Source organism: Triturus cristatus, chromosome 1_2 (genome assembly GCF_964204655.1).
Source record: "Triturus cristatus chromosome 1_2, aTriCri1.1, whole genome shotgun sequence".
Classification (NCBI taxonomy): Eukaryota; Metazoa; Chordata; class Amphibia; order Caudata; family Salamandridae; genus Triturus; species Triturus cristatus.
In genome coordinates this window covers 362,481,416-362,505,068 of record NC_140580.1, presented here as the reverse complement: position 1 = coordinate 362,505,068, position 23,653 = coordinate 362,481,416, and the positions used below count along the sequence as shown (strand labels likewise).

Here is a 23,653-nt window from a genome sequence, read left to right as displayed (position 1 = left end):
AAGCCACGGCGGATTAATAACGATATTTGCCTTTGTTCAACTCCTGGGTTTTTGGGAGCATAAAATATCTTAGACACTAAATAGTTCAATAAGTGTTATCGTTTTAACAAATGACTATGACAAAATTCATAACAACAGACTTAAGTCATCTTAGAATCTGTGGCTTGATCCAGTCACATTTTGATTCTTCACTTAGTTCAATACATCTAGTCAAACAATCCCATACAATGGTATCTTTATCTTGAAACAGCCATTGCTTTTCCCACACAGCACTTCTGAGTTATCATGGCTTAGGAAGTAAAGTGTAATTGTCAAATGATTAGCAATAAAGTTTAAATGGGTAACCCAATGAGAAGATTTTTAAAAACAGGAAAATAACTATCAATGAAAGAAATAGTTCTTGGAACACAGAAGATCTTAAACGATTTTGAAAGAAATTGCTGGAAAATACCCAATACGGGAATATAAAGTATTCTCTAAAGTCAATTATAAAAATTCAAAGTTGTTCAGTATAACTCTGGGTGAATTTCAAAAGTTTCTTTTAAGTAGCAGAGGGTTACTCAAATATCACAATGTGGTTCAGATCTATTGCTGAAGAGCACAGAGGTTCAGGGGAAGGTTTAACCCAAGGAATAACCTTTGGTCAATAATTAATTAAATAGCCAAAACTCGGGAAAAGACAATTTGGTAAATGATAAATCAGAGAACAGTGAAAATAGGTTTAGGAAGACAAATTTACACTTTAAGACTCTCTTCCAAGTGTACATAAAGAGGTCCACATGTCCAAGGAATGAGGGTATGTAATCCTTCTTCATTATATGTACAATGAAGAAGGTCGAGAACACAAGTCCTCATTTTCCACCCACTACCCTCTTTCAAACTACACCATGATGAAGATGTTAAAAATAAAACACAAAACTTCCAGAAGCAAACCAAAATATACTAAAAGAACACATTTTGAAAGTGGAGTTGAGAATGAATTATATATTGCAGAGAAAAACCGAACTGCAAATATGTCTTAGAAATAGCACAGGTAATGAATATGATGAAATATGTGAAAGGTGCTCTAATAAAGAATTATAGAGTTCCTAAAAGCCATCAATCTTGTAGTGTGTTGGTAAAAAGAGGTGCCCACAGTGCCAATTAAGAGCAGAATAGTGTGTCCTGCATTCTGAGCCCTGCCACAGCCCTAGAACTGATGTACATTATGAGTGCGAAGGGTCTGCACAGTCAATATTTAAAAGGCACAGGTGATGCTTAGGGAGAATGTATGAAGAGTTTCGGCAGTGAAGGAGGACGGAATAGACTCAGTTACTAAATGAAAAATCAAAGGGAACAGGCTTTTAACACAGGAAAATGTACCACTTTTGTTTAAAACTCCTGTGGAGGCCAGAGCTATCTTGGTTGCGCACCACACGACTCAATGTTTTTAGTCAGAGACCCTGTAGGCAGCTACTTTTCAATCAAGGGTATCTGCTTGGTGTGACAGCGAAGAACATGGTTGTCACCCAGCACCTGCTTAGGAAACAAAACATAGACCTAAGCAGGTGAGGGGTTGAGAATCTGGGAAGGGGGCTCCCCTTTTAGATGAAGAAATTTGCAAATATCTATGAACTGGAAAAATGGGTTCAATTTCGCTTCCCTGTTGTCTTTATCTTGCACTTTTTTGATCAACTAAAACAAAGCAAAGAGAGTCACTACTGAAGTATAGCCTGAACTTTTTGATTTCAGAGCATGCAAAAATGGAACTCTTGAAATACTACTAGACTATAATAAAAGTGCTTGATTGAGATAACAAATTGTATAATGTGAAATCCTTGACAAACGGCTTCCCACTGACCACTGTGAAGGACAATGGGTGTGGCATCCTACTTCTCTCAGTAGCACAAACAAGTGCAGGTATTGTTTCTGACCTCAATTACCTTATACCAGAGGGTAAAGGTGGAAGATATACATTCAAAGAGAATGGACTGATTAAAGACTGTCCTTGTGTCTTGAATGTAGACTAAAGCGATTCATGGGAACGTTTAGAGATGAGGTGTAGGCTTCAGGTGATTGTAAACATTCAGTCCTGAAGTGTTTATAAGCACACTTGAAAAACACACGTTCTAAAAGCTCCATGTGTTGCAAACACTAATATCTTGTTTTTGCATGATGTAGTGTGATTAAATTAGTGCCTCTGAGCCATGAAAAGAAGAGATCAAATACTGGAGAAGTATATGCACACAAAGAAATGTGAACAAGACAAATTCCAGCATGCTTAGTCCATCTTGTTTGGTGTATACATGTGGTTCTCACAGGGCATGAAAAAATAGGGTAGAGTTAAAATGGGAGGATTATAAATGTGCCTTTGCTGTCTTTTGGGCGGCATGACCTTTGGGTCAGTTTGGACATGAGTTCCGATCAAGAAGCTATGAGCAAAGGGATTAAGAGTTTATTTCATGATGGAGGGCATAGGACTTTTCTAACACATTTGATTTGTAAATAATTCTTCAAAGGATCACCGTAAAGATGAATTTTAAAACTTTGGAAAATATTGAGGGGGTCATCTGGCAGCCCTCACCTCCACCCACCTGACTCAGCACCAACCGCAATACTAACAGATCGCCACTTGCCTGAAGGCACTGATGAACACCAACCGGGCACCATATTCATTTACCTAATGCAGGAGTCTGATTTTTTATAAAACACAAAATCAGCGACCCTGACCCACACAAATGTTTTCCCTGTGCATCCGGGCAATTGATACATTTTTCTGCCCAAAACCAATATGCGAGGCATAGGTTGAGGCAGATAAATCCTGTGTTGGGCACCCTGCTAAACATAAGGTGGGGAGACGGTCACTGGGATGTAGCACCCAGTCACAGTTAATCCATTTTGCTAGTATCTTTAAAAGCTTAGGACATTTTACTCAAACTTCGTGCCACTGCAACACAAATGTGTCATATTTTCATACAGCTATGAGTTGACCAAATGCGAATTCTTACATTAACGTCTATTTCTTGAGGGATTGTCTGGTTCCGAATCCATGCATGAACCTCTGCAAGCTCCTCTTTCTGCCCTTCTGTAAATGAAGGTTGAACGTTTTGCATGGCAGTCAGCTTCTTCAGGTCTTCCTTGAGCAAGGCATCTTTATCCCTAAAAGACACAATGTAGATCAAAGTGTATTATATAACTGACATAAGCTACTTCACACATGCAGAACATTTTCAGGAGGCCTTGGGCAATCAGGGATCACTGGACTCAGTTTGTATGAATCAGAGCCATTTACATCTGCTGTCCTGAGGCTTAACCCTACAACAAGAACCAGAATTGATCACCATGTACACCTCTTTGGCGCATGACTCTCAGGATAGCCAAGCAGATCAAGGCTTATTCGAGTATGTGGTGTACATTTAGAGATGTAGCACTCAATAAGTATCAAACGGTCGTTAATAAAGCAGTGTTTATCCAGTACTATGGTTTATAAAAAGAAAAGTACCATATTTCTACAGAGACAAATAGAAATACAGAGCATAATAAACAGAGGGCATTTACTGTGGGTACTAATGAGAGCAGTAACCACAGTATTTTCTGGGAAGGTCTTTGATGGTAAAGAACATTGGTGCGTTGCCTTATGAAGGGAAATCTCTGTGGCGAGCTCCTGTAGTTCAGCTGACTCACAGTCGATAGCCGCACCAATCTGGGTTCAATGTGGGTGCAAAGTTTGTGTAGATCTTTGTGAGAAGGGCACAACTGCTAGTGTTGCTGTCAGCAGGGACACAATCTGGTGATAATCCGGCACAGTGCCTCAATAGGAAATTATGATGTGTCTGCTGTGGCACTGTCTGTGCTCCTGCACTGGCACACACCAATCACTTTACTAACAGTGACACCTGTTCCAGTGATGAGTAGGTTGCGCTGGAGTCGGGATCCTCATGGTCTTGGCAGTCTTGCAGCTTGGCTTCTTCCGCGAGCCCAGTCACAACCCACTACACAACCAAGTTGGTGTAAAACTGGGATCGCAGCATGATGTCCTCATGCTGGTGCACTTTTCATGGCACTAGTACGTTTCTTCTTGCAAACACATCCGCTGCCTGTTGGATTTGGATGCTGCCCGGGCGACTGCCAGTGACTGAGAAGTCAAGCATTTCATCCATCATCTTGTTTTTTTGCACCTGGATTATTCTCAGCACTAGAAACGTGGCTCCATAATTTGCTCATTTTAATTCCTTTTGGCAGCTTCTGGTTTAGATGTTGTTGCAGTTGCCCATTCCAGAGACACTTCAGGGACCATGAGCCTCACATATGGCACAGCAATGCAGCTCCCTAACAATGTCACAGCGGTGATATCAAGCAGTTGCCTAAGCTCCTTAGTAGCTTCTCACCTTCACAACAGTGTCTTGATTGTGCAAGGGCACCTCCAATGCTCATCCTAAGCAAATGATCATCTCTCCCTTGAGGTAGGGTCCAGGCAGCCCGTCCTGGCGAACTCATAGAATTTTCACAGGTTACTTGTCCTGAACACAGATAGAGCAGTCACTATCCATACCTTAGTGCTGTATGGATTTTGCCAGTCTCCACTGGTGTGAACCCTTAGCTACAGGTCAGGAAGTCTTGTCACACTTATTGGTAATTTCCGCCCCTCTTTAAACTTAAGCTGCTGATGAACTTTGCGTATTCGAGCAGTACAGTTCTGTGCCTGACTATGGGTGGTTATGCACTTTTGTGATTTCCCCACAGAATGGTCCGGCCATGATCTTTGTCCAAAGTTTGAGCAGGGAGGTGAGGTGGAGCTGGGAGTGTCCTGTAAGGATAACCCCAAAGCAAGGGCACAGAAGATACGTGGGTTGTCCTATTCAGCTATGTTGTATTGACCTAAGTTGTGGGATCCCTTCCAGAAAACACAGGGCCAGAACAGAGTAGGGGACAACTTCAAATATTTCAAGGGACCCCGTCTTCTCTCCTATATACTCGCCATTCTGGTCCACTAAAAAGATCCCTGGAATGTCTGAAAGAGTCCCTGAATTCACATCAGCAGACTGTGTTCTCTCTGACCCCCATCCTAGGTAAAATGCCAGTGGGGGCATGGCCACATGCACTACACCCACTCCCTGCATTCCTTCCAGGTCTTACAAGTTCATGTACGTATGCATGAAATATGAAATACCAGCATTTGTAAAGCACACAGCTACCTCCAGAGAGGTGTCCCAGCGCTGGGGACCCTCGGGAAGATTAAGCAAGCTATTGCCCAGAGTCACATGGTGCTGGGGTAACCTGCCACCGGCACTAGGGATCGAACCGTGAACCCTGTGGTCAGGAGTCAGGCACCCTGTCCGCTGCACCACACCTCTTCAACAATATATGTATATATGTGTTAGACCTGGCATTTTGTGCTGTGGTTTCTGCTGTGCTTTTGCATCTGACCTCCTGTTTTTGACTGTGTGCTGGATTTTACTTGTTGCTGGCTTTAGGGCTCTGGGCATTTAACCACTGCAGACCTGTGCTAAAGTGCGAGTGCCCCCTGTCTAAAATGTTTTGGTAATTGGTTTCTCCAGGATTGGCCTATTTGATTTACTAGTAAGTCTCTAGTATAGTGCACCATGCGTACCCTGGGCCTGTAAGTCAGTAGCGGTCCTGCAGCACTAATTGTGCCACCCACATGAGTAGCCCTTCAAACGTGTTTCAGGCCTGCCACTGCAGAGCCTGTGTGTTCAGTTTCTAACTGCCATTTCGACCTGGTAAATACACCTACTTCCCAGGCTCAAACCTTCCCTTTTAATACAGGTAAGGCACCCCTAGGGTAGACCCTATGTAGCCCCATGGACAGGGTGCAGCGTATTTAAAAGGTATGACATGTACTGGTGAGTTTTACATGTCGCTAAATTCATTTTTCACTTCAGCAAGGCCTATCTCTCCCGTAGGTTAGCATTGGAGCTGCCTTGTAACAACTTACAAGTGTATCTTCCAATTGGGAGCTGATTAAAAATTGGAGTTTGGTGTCTCTGGGCTCAATTTAAAAACACATCTTTTAGTGGAGTTGGCTTTTAAATTGCAATTCTGAAAAGGCCACTTTTAGAAAGTTGGCATTTTCTTACTTTAACCATTCTGTGCCTTTGCCTGTCTCTAAATACACATCTGGGTAGGATGACAGTTGGGGTTTGTGAATTCACTCTAGACAGTCACACACAAAGGGAGTTGAGGTCTGCCCTGCATATCCTGATGGCCAGTCACCAGGCTGATGTGTCTTCCTGAGCTAGAGTGGTGGGAGGAGCTGACACTTGCACCTGAATAGGCCTGTGGCTGTCCCTTCACAAAGCAGTCTCTACCCCCCAGTAGTGTGTCTGGAGCCAGGGCCAGGAAGGGCAGATGTGTGTGCACTACAAAGACTTTCTTTTGAGGTCTGCCTACTTCATAGGCTGAAAAGGGTTTAAGTACTGGATCTCTGACACCATATACTCAGAACACTTCTAGATTGAGGACATTCTGCCAAGACCTGTGTTGCTCACAGGAGGGACTGTCACATTCCTGCTTGCTCTATTGTGCTAACTTGCTGCTTCTGTCTTGGAAGTGAAAGGACTGTACACTGCTATCTACATCCTGCTTTCAAAGTTTCTCCAAGTGCTTGAGTTGAGCTTGCTTCCTGTATGAAGTCTCAGAGCCATCACTGACTTCACCTAGGCTTTTTTTCTAAGCGCCCTACTCTGCCAAGTGGTGCCACATCCAGTTCCTGAGCCCTTGAAATCAAGTTTGCTGTGTTCAACAAGAAGAAACCAGCACATTGACATTGAGTGTGACTTCGGAGCCGGCGCCGTTCTCTGACACCACGCTGGTGCCTGCACCGGAGTCGTGGTCCATGCTTAATGCAATGACCGCAAATTACAACCAAGGCCCCAATACCGCCAAAGCACCTCCAAAGAGTTGCCACAGAGGGAATCTCGAGTTCCTCGTCACCGAAGTCCGTGGACCACATCCCCGATGCCGCACCAGTGACCCAGTGGTGTGACAACAACACTGCAAAATTGACACTGTGTGGCTTGTCTCTCAACACTTCATTGACCCCTCACTACCAGCAGAACCCCTTCCTCACCGCCAACGCCGTATCACCTCCCCTGAGCCTTACAACGTCCCGGGAGTTGAGGAAATATGAATTTTGTGATCAGTTATGTCCCCTATCGTAGACCCCAACGGCTCCATGTGCATGCTATAAGTACATGTATGTTCCCTCCAGTTCCAGTTATGAAGACGCAAATACATGTGCGTCCACCGTCGACATGTCCTCTTTCAGATCCGCTATGAATGGGTCAGATATTCCATTCCTAAGTATGAAAGGCCACCGACTTTATGTGGTTCGCTTTCCACATTTTACAGACTCAGGCGACTAGGCCCTGAATTCTGCCATCAAGCCTTTTCCTGCTTTCTGCCTCTGAAAGCTCCAGTCCGAGCCCACATCTGTATCCATGAACTTTGTCCTACTCCCTGCGCGGCTAACGGTGCCTGATCCAGCCTGTTGCCTGCCAAAAACTGTATTTCACCTTCAAGATTATCTGCTCCGCTCCTCATCCGATGCATTCCTGTCTAGTAGTTTAGGTAAACATTCTTCCAGCTACCGAGCAAAGGGCCAGGCCTCACTGTCCTCACGCAAGTAATTCATAGCCCTGTTACTATGGAAGATTCCTGCCCCCTCGCATCTCATGTAGACACTTAGACGCTTGTACACGCACTAACAGTCAGTATAGAATAGATTCCGTCCGAGAGACCTTTCCTTTTGGATAAAACAGTTCTTTAAACATAAGATATTAGATATGATTTGGGATTAGGTTGACATGACCCCCCAGACTTCTGTCTCCACATGTAGAGCTAAATGTCAAATCCCCTTCACCCTCTAGTTGCACGTCACTCACACGTCATGCGGCTGCGCGCGCATCTCTGCCAAGTATTTTCTGCTGACATTGCAGGATTCTCTTATGGATCCACCCACTTGTGACATCATGTTTAATGACGTATTTTAGTTACACCCATGTTTACGCCTTTTTTCGTTACGTATGTGTATTATATCTGTATTATCAGCTGTTACGCCTCTTGCATCTGTCTTAATGTAATGCTTTCCATATAAATACCATTACTTGTCAATAATGTATTGCCTTCCTTCCTGAACCTTCATGGTGATGGAATTTGAAGCCTGCAGTTCGAATTGTATTTCCTTTGTAGAGGAATAAAGCCTTTTAGAACCTCTAATACCACGGATTCTGCCTCTTATATTTACTGAGTTATTCTTACTAGACTTTACCGCATAAAAAATAGTACCGGTAATGAAATATTTACCACATAAATTGGCGCCCGAACAGGGACACTTTCTCATCTCACGCGCCGGAGGTGCGTTGCAGGCCCGGTCTCCTGCCACAGCTGAACGGACAAAAACGCGTACCTGCAGGATTTCCTGTATCTCCCTCCGGCCAAGCGGGGGCGACTGAGGCTGCGATCAACACCCAGACGAGGCGGTGAGAAGTGCGAAGTATCCCGACCAGAGCCTAGCTGAGAGAGCAAGATCCGAGGTATACAGAGGCCCACCAGGTTCCGAAGTTCCGAGTCCAGTCGAGTCCAGTCCAGTCCGGTCCAGTTCAGTTCAGTTCCGAGGCCTTCCGTTCCGTGCTACCCGGTGAGTACCGTTGCTGGGGAGGCAGTTAGACGTGCACATAAGTTGTGCCGGTCCTGACGGGTTTGGGTACACAAACCCGGTCTGCACTGTTTCAGCAGTGTATCTGTACTGTTTAGCAGTATATCTAGTATGTCTTGCATATAATTCAGTATTATCTAGTGTTAGTATTATGTCAGTAACAAGTTTCCTATTAGTTATCATTGTTCGTTAACTGTTAAATGTTAAAAGTTTTAATACGTTCTATACATTGTGGTGTGAATGACTGTTCATTATTGTGTTTATTTGTATTAAGTGTGTTTAAGATTAAGTAACCAGATCTAAAAATGCCGCTCTTCTCAAAATTAAGACAGATCAAAACTAGAAAAGGAGTACTCGAAGAAGCTGTTCCCATTCCACCTAGGGACACTCCAGGGTACTTTATGTATCATAAACATGGCCTAGATGCCGTATTATTTCTTGATTTATGGGTGGACTACACCAAAGATTTACCAGAAAGTCAGAGATGGCCCGCAGCTGGGACCTGGGATGCAGATTGCATCATGAGAGTAGAAGAAGTATTATGGAAAAATAAAGCCAGACAGTCACAGAAAGATGCCATTGAATTATGGCGTAAAGAATCATATAGACGTACAGAAAAAGCGCTCAGACAGGAAGAGAAAGGTAGGGAGAATTCAAATAAAGCCCGAGAAAATCTATTAATTGAGGAAGGTACCCGAGTAAAATCAGAACAAATAGATAGACAAAGAAATACCCTTATGAATGGTATGTATCCTCTTTTGGCCGAAGGGTTACCTCAGGCCACCCCGGAAATACCGAAAAACTTGACACCCCCATTACTCCCGATAAAAGCACATCCTAAAACAGCAAAAGACGTTTTCCTTTCCTCCTATTTAGATGACGTAGCTCCCGAGTATGCTAATACCATACCACACACACCGCTTGCTGATGGTGTTCAACGCCAAGATCATCCGTCTGTATCCCCGCAACAACAAACTCCTACGCCCATTCCCACAGGTCCGTCCGTTTCTACTGTTTTTCCCGCATCTACAATTTCTATCTTACGTCCAACGAATCCTTTCTTGCCCAGCACCTCAGATGGTGCTACAGGAGGTACGACAGACATGTTTGCCACACCGCCGCGAAATAAACAGACCCTTAGAGATTTAGCACTCCAACGTACACCCCAACTAGCGACATCCGACATGTTTAAAGAACATCTTGTGGATTGTAGATACGATCCAGTGCCAGGTAAACAGGACAGATTGCTAATATCATCACTACGTATAAGACGAGCTACATTGTATTTAATGAAGATACCAGGAATGGTTGAACACCTAGACAATATATATCACTTTGTCCAAACAGGGCGAGGCCCAGAAAGTATTAACGAAGCTATGGAATACCAGAAAGTGGATGTCCAAAGACAACTACTACGTTTTTTCATAAACTGCGTGATCAGGAACCAAGACAGGCCTGAGGCAGATCATGATACCATGCAAAAACTCGCCAAATGGGGTCAGAACATATCAGACGAGAAACATGATAAACAGTCATGCATAGTAGTTATGTGCCGAAAGATCCGCAAGGAAGTAGAACGAATACATAAAGAAAGACGAGAAGCAGACAGAATTGAATCAGAGGGAGAGGAGGAGAAAGAATCAGAACAATTAGATACGATAGCTTACGTAGGTAGAGGAAGACCTCATAATAATACTAGAGGCTTTAATGATCCGATACGTCCGATACGTCCAGAATGTAACAGACATTTTCAAGCCCCTATGTTAAATACAAGGTCCCCTGAACACCTATTCCAAGCCGCTGATAAATTACTCCGAGATCGAAGGGGGTACCATATGCTCGATTCCATGGATGAACAAGAATTGGCCAGGTCAGCAGTACAATGGGCTGACTGTCCCGACAAATACAGTGAAGATGCACTAGCACACACGTTTCTGAATCTTACCCCAGACGAACAGCGTTTAGCTAGTATATACATGATTCAACACCTCCTTATATTATATAAAAGTCAACACTCCGATCCTGGACCCTTACCTGACATATTGACCGAATTACTCACGAATAAATGGAGAGGTTCAGGTACTGATTTGATTAAAGAAATTCTAGAATTTCGAAACCAGTATATAACTTTCGTGTGCCCAGAACACGTTCCAGTTCCCACTATGGGAAGAAAAATGTATCACATAGATAGACTGAATCCGTTACGCGAAGTACACCCAATCAGAGGTGAAGGTAATAACTTTACACGCGTGTTTGTGTACACGCCTATAACTAAAATCGAATTATTAGAAATGAAGAAAGTAGTACCCAGCCATGACAAGGATCCAGCAGGTTTCCACCGTGAGATAAAAGACATGCTACTCATGGGAGAGTATACCTACCCCGACATTATGAAAATATTGAAAGTGTTAATGCCTGCCGGTGTTTACGAGAAACTCAAAGAAAAGGAATGGGAGGTGGGAGACCAAAAGATAGATTGGACAGCATTAGAAAACGAAGAAAAGGCCCGAGCTGCAGGAGCAGGGCTTGGGGAAAAGACTACAGCACTACCAGGATTACTAGTGCAGGTACTGCCACGTTTATTAACTACGAAAAAGGAGGACTGGGGTGCAATCTCAGCCTGTAAACAAAAGCAAGATGAAGACACTAGTGATTTCTATTCCCGATTTGAAAAATGTTTTGGTATCAATAGTGGCATAAAAGCAAGTAGCGAGTCATATCCACATCTATTTGTGACAAAATTAGTTGAAAATTCCCTGCCGCAAGTTAAGAATAGAGTATTGAAATTTGAGAGTACCTGGCAGGGTAACACCCCGTCACAGATGTTACAGATGTTACAATATCACCACAATAGAATTAGAGAAGAACAAGAACACGAACAAAGACGTATGAAAGATACAAAAATGAAAATGCTTGTTGCTCAGTCAGTTCCAGCTGATGGTCACCAAAAGGGTGATTCAACAGGTCCAGTTAAAGGGACATGTAACTATTGTAAACAACAAGGTCATTATATACACGATTGTCCAGTTCTGAAACATAATATCGCCACGGGTAGAACTCAGGAAAGACCACGTCCACCTAGACAGGATCAGAATCAACAACAAATTCCTCAGCATGCACAACATAGGTCAGCTCCGCAACAACTAGCTCCGCAACAGGCAGCTCTACAACAGACCGTAGCACCACCACAAACGCAGCCTATTGCTGCCACACAAGCAACAACGCAACAGATGTACCAGTATGCACAAGCAGATTATCCCGATTATCAGCGATACACATGAAATAGCCTAGAGAGGGAAGTTGGCTTACCCCTTATTGAGGTTCCTGTAGATCAAGAGGGACCTTATGTACATAGTGAACTATTAGGGGAAGACAGAAAGTTTTTACTTGATACAGGGGCAAGCAGAACAACTATACGACGCAGTGAAGTTCCAGGGGCACCCCTCTCAGGCTCACAAAATATTTCCCTTGGATTCTCAGGAAAACCTATAATTAATGACGTAACACAGCCTCTTCCACTTACAGTTGGTCCATTGACACGAACTACAGATTTATTGCTTACTAAATCATGTCCAGAAAACTTGTTAGGTATAAAAACATTGAAAGCTCTAGGAGCTATAATATGTTGTTCTCCGGAAGGAGTACGATTATTTTTACGTGACTTCAAAGGTCACTACGTGTCCAGAGACATGGATCACCGGCTGCAGAATTTACCTACACATCTATGGGCACAAGGCCCAACTGATGTTGGTTGCATGAACATTACACCATATCGAGTCACACTAAAAACAGGAGTAGTACTACCACGAATGCGACAATACAAGTTACCACCAGATGCTGTTGTGGCCTTACTGCAAATCATTGACGAACTCATTGCACAAGGAGTGGTTGTCGAAACCGACTCCAATGTATGCAATTCCCCGATAATTCCGATTCTTAAAAGAACGGATCCAAAAGCATCACCAGTATATCGATTAGTTATTGACCTGCGCGAATTAAATAAATGTATTGTACCACAATACCCTGTGGTCCCAGATATCTCTTCATTACTAACTGCTATTGATTCAGAAGCAACGTTCTTCACTGTAATTGATCTCAAGAATGCTTTCTTTAGCGTCCCAATAGATCCGGAAAGTCAATATTTGTTCGGATTCAGTTTGAATGGACGAAGTTTTAAATTCACACGCGCACCTCAAGGATTTACAGAAAGCCCCAGCATCTATAGCCAAGCACTAAAACGAGAACTTGACAGTATCCACATGCCAGTTAACACTGCCTTGCTTCAATATGTCGATGATCTGCTGATCACCGCCCGAAGCGAATCGGAATGTGAAAAAGCGTCACTGACGGTTTTAAGATTTCTGGCCGACAAGGGGCACAAGGTGTCCCCTTCTAAGCTGCAATTCTGTGTCCAGCAAGTTGTTTACCTTGGGCACTCGCTGTCCAAGGAGGGAAGACAGCTTACACCTGATCGCATCCAGTTAATCGCTAACATGCCACCACCCAAGACACAAAAGGAGGTGCGGGCTTTTATAGGTCTCACTTCATACTGTAGGCAGTGGATCCCTCAATATGCATTTCTAGCAAAACCACTCATCCAGTTGACAACACAGGAGGCAGCCACATCGACTGTTCTCCCTTGGACTCAAGAACATACACATGCCTTTGAAAGCTTAAAGAAAGCTTTATGTCAAGCACCTGTTTTAGCAACACCATGTTACAGTAAACAGTTTACACTCTTTGTTACAGAACGCGAAGGTACTGCCTTGTCAGTACTCACTCAGGAACAAGCAGGATCACACAAACCATGTGCTTATTTCTCTAGTACATTAGATCCAGTAGCTCAGGCTCTTCCTGCGTGCCTGAAGTCAGTGGCAGCAACAGCTTTAGCAATCAGACAAAGCGATGCCATAGTGTTAGGACATCAATTGACAGTACAAGTACCACACGCAGTAGAGGTTCTCTTGAACCGCACACAAACACAACACTTGACTATAGCAAGACTCACCGGTTATGAATTAACATTGTTTCAGCCACACATAGAAATCAGACGTTGTAATACATTAAATCCTGCCACACTTTTGCCCGTAAATGGAACAGATCCATTAGCACATGATTGTATTGAAGTCATTACTATCACGACGAAACCCAGACAAGACTTTACAGACATCCCTTTATCAGATCCAGACCTGACATTGTATGTAGATGGTTCATGTATGAGAACAAGTACAGGAGAGTTAGTGGCCGCTTACGCAGTCACAACAGACACTGAAGTCATTGAAACAAATTGTATCAACACTTTGTCAGCTCAAGCAGCAGAGCTCATCGCTCTGACACAAGCCTGTATTCAAGCCAAAAATAAGAAAGTCAACATATACACAGATTCACGTTATGCATTCGGAGTCGTCCATGACTTCGGCGTACTATGGCGAGAGAGAGGTTATTTAACTTCTCACGGTGCCCACATCCAACACGGACCCCTCATTCAAGCTCTATTAGACGCAATTCATCTACCTACTGCAATATCGATTATGAAATGCAAAGCCCATACAAAAGTTACCGATATCATTTCTCAGGGTAATGACTTAGCTGACAGAACAGCTAAACAGACTGCTCAGAATCAGACTCACACAACTGACACGACAAAGACAATAGTTCTGACACCAACACATTGCATGACAGTTAAGGATCCCGCCCTTGATATAATTGACATACAGACACATGCTACACCAGAAGAAATAAAGAAATGGACTGAATTAGGAGGGATCCAAACGGATCAAGGATGGATGACGAAGGAAAAATCTATATGGTTTCTTCCCGACTCCATGGTTCAAGTCATCATTAACACAATACATAGTCCAGCGCACTTAGGAGAAAAAGCTATGCTAGACAGCATTCAACACATTTGGTTCAACAAACACTTGCGAGCAGCAGCCAAACAGAAAGTACGTACCTGTATGATATGTTGTCAGTTTAATCCAGGTAAAAGCATCCCCGTAGAGCATGGTGGATTTCAACCTCCCGATCATGCTTTTGAAGTCCTCCAGATGGATTATATCCAGATGGAACGATGTCGAGGATTCAAATATGTTCTCGTAGTTGTTTGTGCTCTTTCCCGTTGGACAGAAGCCTACCCGGTTTAAGATTACACTGCCCCGACTACTGCCAAACAGCTAGTTCGAGAATTCTTCCCACGATATGGTTTGCCACGTGTTATATACTCAGATAACGGCCAGCCATTCTCATCCGAATTAATGAAACACGTTTCACTTCTGTTAGGTTACCAATGGAAATTCCACTGTGTTCGACATCCCGAGGCAGCAGGTCTCGTGGAACGCCATAATCAAACTCTGAAAATTAGATTGTCCAAAATATGTAGAGAAAAAGGTGTCGATTGGATAGTAGCCTTACCAGTTGCGCTCTTTTACATGAGAATGGTAGCACATTCTCGAACAGGGCTATCCCCGTACGAGGTGATCTTCGGTAGACCACCAAATATGTGGGGGACGCCTATACCTCGTAAAATCACTGATGTTGACTGTAATATGCTGACAGATTACCTGGCTTCCTTGATGTCTGCACTACAATCTTGTCGTTCACAGGTAGCAGCAGCTTTTCCCGATAACACTGAGGATAACACTGAGGTGAAGCCCCATGACGTGGTTCCGGGTGACCTGGTTCTGGTGCGGAATTTCGACCGGAAGACCCAACTGGAGCCTAGGTGGAAATCGCCTAAACTCGTTCTACTAACAACAAGGACAGCCGTGAAGATCGAGGGACGTAAAGGGTGGTTACATTCGAGTCATATCAAGAAATTTTATGGACTACCGTCCGATGTGAACATTCAGCCCTGCATTCCCTCACAGATAGACTCAAAGCTCCCCTTGGTTGAACACACGGAAACGGAACTTTACAAACTGAAATTAAGGTCTAGCAAGTCAGACAATTTGATTGTTTAAGTCCTCTCCAAGGTGAATCGGTTGAATTTGTCTCTGACATGTATCCTCTAGACCGAAATAGAGAGAAAAATCGACAGATGCAGCTTAAAAAGCATGTGTATTGTAAATCACTTCGTAGTCACTGCACAGTAACATTATTAATTTTGTTTTTTCTAAGTCTTCTGATCATCATTTCTAGTATATTGCTGCATATGTATTACCCTATTTCTAAACGTGCTTACAATGTTACTGCTGAACATTCTTTTAGCGAATTACCTCCGCATGAGTTGTCTTATAGATTTGCGCTGCGCAACAACACATTCATTAGTATGTTACATCATTCCCATCAGACCAGCAATGCTACAAATTGTTGGATATGTGGCCGACTCCCTCCCTATCAGAACTATAAGGGAGTTTTGCCCCTCTTTCCGTATCCGTTCACACACAATGGCTCCTGTGGAGCATGGTTTAGTTTGATTAATTCCCTAGATTCAAATTCAGTAGTTTATCAAGACAACTGGGTATGGGGAAACCTGAACCTAGTTTTGCTTAAAGTCTGCTACCCTAACAAAGAGGGACTTCCCAAAAGAACAGGAACTGATCTAGAAAATGAAGTATATGGATTAGGTAATTTTACACTTAACCTCCTGATTCTGAATGTCGAATCCGAAGCTACACCAATCTTGCCCGCTATGTCAGTATTCCCAGTAAAAGGGGAATTATGTGTAAAAAAGAATGGTTCCATACACATGGGCCATAGTAAATGTACCACTGTAATAAGATTCAGTGATCACGGCAAGTCTACATTTAGAGCTTCCCGTCATTCCTACTTCATATGTGGCCAGACCGCATATATACGTCTACCTCTAGATTGGGATGGTACCTGTTACATAGCATTCCTTCTGCCACCTGTTTTCCTAGCCCCTCCTGATTATCACAGAAATACCCATTTAGTACACAATAGACAGCAGAGAGATCTCCCGATTGTCGATTACACTGAAACGGCATGGGAGCAATATACAGATTTCAATAAAGGTTTCTTTCCCTATATAGGTACAGTCACTAATAGTAAGCTGATACGTAGATTAACTAGAACCCTTGAAGCAGTAGTGAACGAGACTACTTCCGCCTTAGGCAATTTAACAGAAGAGCAGTCTGCTATGCGGATTGTTGTGCTTCAAAATCGTCTTGTCCTTGACGTCATCCTGGCCGATAGGGGCGGAGCTTGTAGGGTCATCGGATCAAGTTGCTGTGTTTTCATACCAGAAAACTCGCCGTCAGTATATAAAGCCATAACTCGCCTTCATAAGATTATAAGCCAGATACACCAGAGTCCAGGCACCTGGACTTGGTCCGGTTGGTTCTGGAGCGTGTTGTCAGCCTGGGGATGGAGGATCCTATCCTTCCTAGGTATTGGCTTTCTCATACTATTCAGTTGCTGCTTATGTCTACAATGTGGGCCAGCGATTTGTGGTCTGTGTGCCACATCGTGTATCCCGCATCCAAGCTTTCGTTCAAAATCCAGGAAGAAGAAAGAAGAACAAATGATGCTATATGAACAGATCGATGGATTGATGAAGATCGATATCTCCTGAGGGTCCGTAGGGGACAAGGAGGGAATGAGGAAATATGAATTTTGTGATCAGTTATGTCCCCTATCGTAGACCCCAACGGCTCCATGTGCATGCTATAAGTACATGTATGTTCCCTCCAGTTCCAGTTATGAAGACGCAAATACATGTGCGTCCACCGTCGACATGTCCTCTTTCAGATCCGCTATGAATGGGTCAGATATTCCATTCCTAAGTATGAAAGGCCACCGACTTTATGTGGTTCGCTTTCCACATTTTACAGACTCAGGCGACTAGGCCCTGAATTCTGCCATCAAGCCTTTTCCTGCTTTCTGCCTCTGAAAGCTCCAGTCCGAGCCCACATCTGTATCCATGAACTTTGTCCTACTCCCTGCGCGGCTAACGGTGCCTGATCCAGCCTGTTGCCTGCCAAAAACTGTATTTCACCTTCAAGATTATCTGCTCCGCTCCTCATCCGATGCATTCCTGTCTAGTAGTTTAGGTAAACATTCTTCCAGCTACCGAGCAAAGGGCCAGGCCTCACTGTCCTCACGCAAGTAATTCATAGCCCTGTTACTATGGAAGATTCCTGCCCCCTCGCATCTCATGTAGACACTTAGACGCTTGTACACGCACTAACAGTCAGTATAGAATAGATTCCGTCCGAGAGACCTTTCCTTTTGGATAAAACAGTTCTTTAAACATAAGATATTAGATATGATTTGGGATTAGGTTGACATGACCCCCCAGACTTCTGTCTCCACATGTAGAGCTAAATGTCAAATCCCCTTCACCCTCTAGTTGCACGTCACTCACACGTCATGCGGCTGCGCGCGCATCTCTGCCAAGTATTTTCTGCTGACATTGCAGGATTCTCTTATGGATCCACCCACTTGTGACATCATGTTTAATGACGTATTTTAGTTACACCCATGTTTACGCCTTTTTTCGTTACGTATGTGTATTATATCTGTATTATCAGCTGTTACGCCTCTTGCATCTGTCTTAATGTAATGCTTTCCATATAAATACCATTACTTGTCAATAATGTATTGCCTTCCTTCCTGAACCTTCATGGTGATGGAATTTGAAGCCTGCAGTTCGAATTGTATTTCCTTTGTAGAGGAATAAAGCCTTTTAGAACCTCTAATACCACGGATTCTGCCTCTTATATTTACTGAGTTATTCTTACTAGACTTTACCGCATAAAAAATAGTACCGGTAATGAAATATTTACCACAGAGTCACCGGCTCAACGTCTCCGCACCGTCTCCAGGAACCGATGCCTCACCTTGCCTCAGTGACGCCTCACCTCCATTGTGCAACATGCTGTCCCGAGCAGCAACGTGTCAACAACCTGCACTGACTGTACCTGACGCCACACCGGCCTCTGCGACGCCTTGTGCCACCTTTGTTTTGTCATAATAAGTACTGGATCTCTGATACCATATCCTCAGAACACTTCTAGATTGATGAAATTCTGCCAAGAAGACCTGTGTTGCACACAGGAGGGACTGTCACCTTCCTGCTTGCTCTGTTGTGCTGACTTGCTGCTTCTGTCTTGGAAGTGAAAGGACTGTACACTACTTTCTACATCCTGCTTTCAAAGTTTCTCCAAATGCTTGAGTTGAGCTTGCTTCCTGTATGAAGTAAGGTACTGTAAGCGGGATCCATGTGACTCCGTAGCCGGCCCGCACTCCATCACGGTCATCCCCGAACTTTGAGATTCAACTTCGTCAAGCACGTCGTTTTAGCTCCAGTTGGAACTATTGTGTTTCCAAGCACTGTAACTGCATTTCATCTTTGAGAACTTGTATCTTGAATTATGTTTGTTGGATTTTGGTTGTTTTGGTCTTGTTTTATTCAGATAAATATTGGCTATTTTTCTTAACTGGTGTGGAGTACTTTTGTGGTGTTTTCACTGCGTTACTGGGTGTGTGTGTGTGTGTGTGTGTGTGTGTGTACAAATACTTTACACATTTCCTCTGGGGATAAGCCTGACTGCTCTCCCCTGCTACCAAGGGGGTGAGCAGGGGCTCTTCCCAGTGTGCAACTTACCCTGACTAGATTGAGGGTCCCTATTTGGACGGGGTGCAAACCACTGCCAACTGGAGACCCCATTTGTAACAGTATTTATGCATGTATGTATATACATCACACTTCTATAGAGTGTAAATAGTCAGCAGACAGCAAAGTGCTGTACATGGTCAAAGACAAGTATAATGTCAATGAGTAAAGTGCAAGGAAGCGAAGTTGGGAATGCAATGGTTTTGCAACTTCCTTGATGTGCCAGGGACCCAGTAGTAGAAGACCAGCAGACACATTTAAAAGGATGGGGCTACAAGCAGGACTTACTCCCTCACAGAAGCTTACCACCACATTGTTGACACCACTCTCAATCATATACAACCAAGTAAGAGGACAGTCCCAGCATGGGCCTCACTCCCTACCACTGAAAGGCCTCAAAGCACATTCCTGATAAGAATGTGTGCAGGGGTGGGGCGGACAAAACCTCTACAACTTGCTATGGGGAACGGGGATGCACACCCTCCATAGCCATCTATTTTTTTTGTTTAAATATCTTTATTGGTATTTTCATATTTTTCCATTTTCTCATGGTACATGACATAACAGAATGTCAAAAAAACATTGTTTTCAATTACATATTACATTATCGCAACAGTACTGTTGTGGATTAACTACTCATGTGACAGCAGATCGTATTCCGATGTGTTACAACACACCAACTTATCATCGAGAGGCCGCCTCTCATAGCGTCTTCGGGATCACCTGACCTGCATTCCTCCCTACATTGCTTAATCGCTCATGGAGAAAGAAGCGTGAAACCAAAAAAAAAAAGAGAGAGAAAAAGGTGCCAATACCACATGATGACATTGCCTGTAACATTAAAGCCACCCGTGTCTGATCGCCATGAAATTAGCAAACGTTGAAAACAACCTTATGTGGCTCCATAGCCATCTATTATCATAAAATCTTTATACGCTTGATAAAACAGCCATAATAGAATACAAACAACATAATTTATAAAACCATCACTAAACATTTACATAATATAAGAAAATCTATAAAAAAGAGATGTCCCACATAGCCAGAACAGTGCATCAATTAACCAGGTCTTGACCTCCTAGACACCATAGCAACTTGCAAAAAGGATATGACAGTAAAAAATAACACATTCATTGAGGATCATCTGGAGATAAATCAAGGCTGGCCTTATTTGGAGAAATTCAAAGACTTCAACAGGGGAATTAAAAGCCACTTCCTGGGCTAGCTAAAATAGGCGCAAAACATTAAAAAATACAAGGTGTCCTGCGGAGACTTACTGTCGCAGCTGCAGGGCAACCTGGCATCAGGCAAAGCACAGTTACATGGGGACCACAACCCCCCCATATTCATGCATAGTCCTATTGTGACATGCGCACGCTCAGATGTTTTTGGAATAAATGTCACAATGGCCAACTGCCTATGCAGTAAAACAAAGATCACAAGAGAGTTCAGAGAAGCAAGAAGGTGCTGATGGGGGCCCTAATTTTATAATACAGCAGTGACCTAAAAGGTGCAGTGGAGCAGACAGAGGCAGACTGAGGGAAAGAAAATAGACTTTCATGCACTGCAAATCAAGGTCTGATGTTTGCAGTGGAAGCATAAATGTGTCCAATCGAAACAATACTCCTTGTGTGGCACAAACAAAAGAAAACGAAAGAAAGGCATCGAATCAAGACCAGGGAAGTGAGAAAGTGAAAATAACCATCAGATCATGAGCAAGCGATGGGCACAAAACCCACTATAGAGCACAGATTTACAAATGCTTTACATTGGGTTTGCGTTACTTTTCGAATGCACACCTGCCTCAAAGTGTTCAGGTGTGATGTATCATCCAACACAAATCGATATTTGCGTCAGATAATAACCTTAAGTAAAGCAGAGTTGCGCAATCTTCTGCTTTGCTTTAATTTGTGTTAAAAGAGCATTGATGGGTAGTACTTGGGTGTTCCCATGCGACCACCCATGGGTTTTGATGCAAACCCCTATCTACAAAGAATTGTAGACAGCCATTTGTGCCAAAATCGCATTCCTTCTTGAGGTAAGCGCAACAAGAATAAATGTTTTCATTTCTGCTCATTTTACCCACTTTGCATGTTTGCTACTTTCCACAACACACAAAGTGGAGCAAGAGTTAAAGCACAGGTTTTGTACTGGAAGGCCTGCTTCAGACAACGCAGATACCTGTGCACTATGGCACAAGAGTGTCCATTTTGTTACGTGGCTGCCTAAAGTGTGCCAGTACATGGAGAAACCAAAACAGTGTCTCATCTTAGTAGACATGGCGCTGTTCTGCTCTCTCCATATCACGCATCACAGTGCAGAAACTTTACCTGCTGTCCTGAGTTGCATGACTTCTTAACAAATCTGGGCCTATGTCTGTACTAGTTACAATAGGTCTGGTTGAAAACAACTGTCTAATGGCAAAGACACCCACTGTATCCAAATTGTAAGCAATGCCTATTGTAACCGAGACCTAAAAATGGCAGTGAAATAAGTCACAAGAAGTCCTTCGCCTTCAAGAAGACACAGCATGCAGTTTACCAGAACTGTGATGGGGAAAAAATGCTCATTATTGACATTGTCAGTGGCTACCTTGAAAATCCGGCATGGATCCAGTCATTGTGGGCCAATGTAGGATACTTTTTCCTAGGCGATATATCACCCTTTACATGGTCTTCACAAGTGCCCTGCAGAACATGCCCACCAGACCCTTGGAAATGTCAGCTGATGCCCTGGCTTTGTCCACAGGTACATAGGCCATTAATATGTGCCAGAGGACATGGAAGAGGCAGTTACCGCCCCCAGTAAACACAATACAGTGAAGTGTGGTATTTGGGTAACGTAAATACCGTATAAAAATCCAAGTGTATTAGAATTTACATCACATTTTACCATGGTAAATTTTGAAAGGGCAGTGATAAATTCATTACTCAGAACTAAAATCTTTGCTGAAACCCGTTGTACATGGATCCAAATTTACCCCAACCACATATTCAAGAACTTGGCTACAGTTCCTCCTCATGTTGCGGCTCAGCTACAAAGAGGAATACTCAGATCAGTTTGGAACTCCAAGCCCTGAGCAAAAGTCACTTAGGGCCCGATGTAGGTGGCTAAATACCGGTCGGTAACCCCGAAATTTGGTAAATTTCAGGGTTACCGACCGGTATTTAGCCATTCCTAATGTAGGTGATGATTTGGTAAACACCGAATCGGTATTTACCGATTCGGTATTTACCGACTAGGTAAAAGCAATGTAGAAAGCACATAAAAGAGTGCTTTAAAAATTTGTTAATTACCACCAACTTCAAGTTGGTGGTAATTAACGAATTCCTTTAGGAATTCACTTTTGCATTTCTTTTGAAGTGACATGTGGTGCACATCCATGCCCTTAGGGCATGTATGTGCACCACATGTGCACACAGGCACATTTCAGGGGTGCAACAGGGTGTCCTTTGGACACCCTGGCACCCTTGAAATACCACCCGGTATTACCGATTCAGTAACACAGAATAGCCTTACATTCATTCCTATGGGCCTCCGAGACCATAGGAATGAATGGGTAGGTATTCCTTATTACCGAATCGGTATTACCGATTCGGTAATAAGGAATATTAAGTAATCAGTATTTTTTACCGATTCATTAGCTACATAAGAAATACAGATTTCTTAATACCGAATCGGTATAATTCGGTATTGAGAATTCGGTATTTATGGATTATCTACATCTGGCCCCAAGTCTTTATGGCCATTCCTGGCCTCTGCCCTTACCCATCCTTTCTTACATTGCACTCTCTTTCACTTTACCCAGAACTAACGCTCAGTGAATGAGGGACAGAACTTCGCATTAAATAATGTAATGATTTATGGTCTGACAGCACAACTTCAGGATGATGAAGTCAAGGTTTCTTGAACCATCACTTTGACAATTTGAGGCCAAAGTGGACTTTCCTTTGAGGGAAACCTTGCCAAATGGAAACCTTCCAAATGACGCAATAAAAAGCTAACATCTGCTCTTCAAATATAGCACTGACAACGAATGCTGGTAATATAGCACATTACATTTGTGCAGATGGTGTAAATCCATGTCTCCCACAGGAAGATATTACAGTGGATTAATTTGTCTTCTTTAGTGATATGATTAAATAGAGAGTCTAAGATTGTTAATCCCAGCGGGCTGCTCAATTTAATACAGTTTACACAAAGTAGGTTGATACCCAATACTTTTCTGACAATAAAGAAGTGGTAGCACATGCTTCATAAAATATATGTGTAACAATTATTAAAATCAAAGGAAAGCAAAATGCATTATTACAATATATTTAAGACATAAAAAGATATATCAAGAGTGTTAAAATTATGACTGTAAAAGGGTAAATGTAAACTTGGATTTTAACTTTTACGTATTATAACCTGAAATGCCG

At 43.1% G+C, this 23,653-nt stretch overlaps 1 protein-coding gene across 3 annotated transcripts in view; it reads right to left on the bottom strand.

Moving 5' to 3' along the window:
* Positions 1 to 23,653, bottom strand: part of PER3 (period circadian regulator 3) — a 560,237-nt gene that overhangs the window by 10,634 nt on the left and 525,950 nt on the right. For all 3 annotated transcript variants that reach the window (XM_085604511.1, XM_085604529.1, XM_085604520.1), the window contains one exon: positions 2,988 to 3,138. In XM_085604511.1, the coding sequence (XP_085460637.1) occupies positions 2,988 to 3,138 (151 nt within the window). The remainder of the gene's footprint in view (positions 1 to 2,987; positions 3,139 to 23,653) is intronic.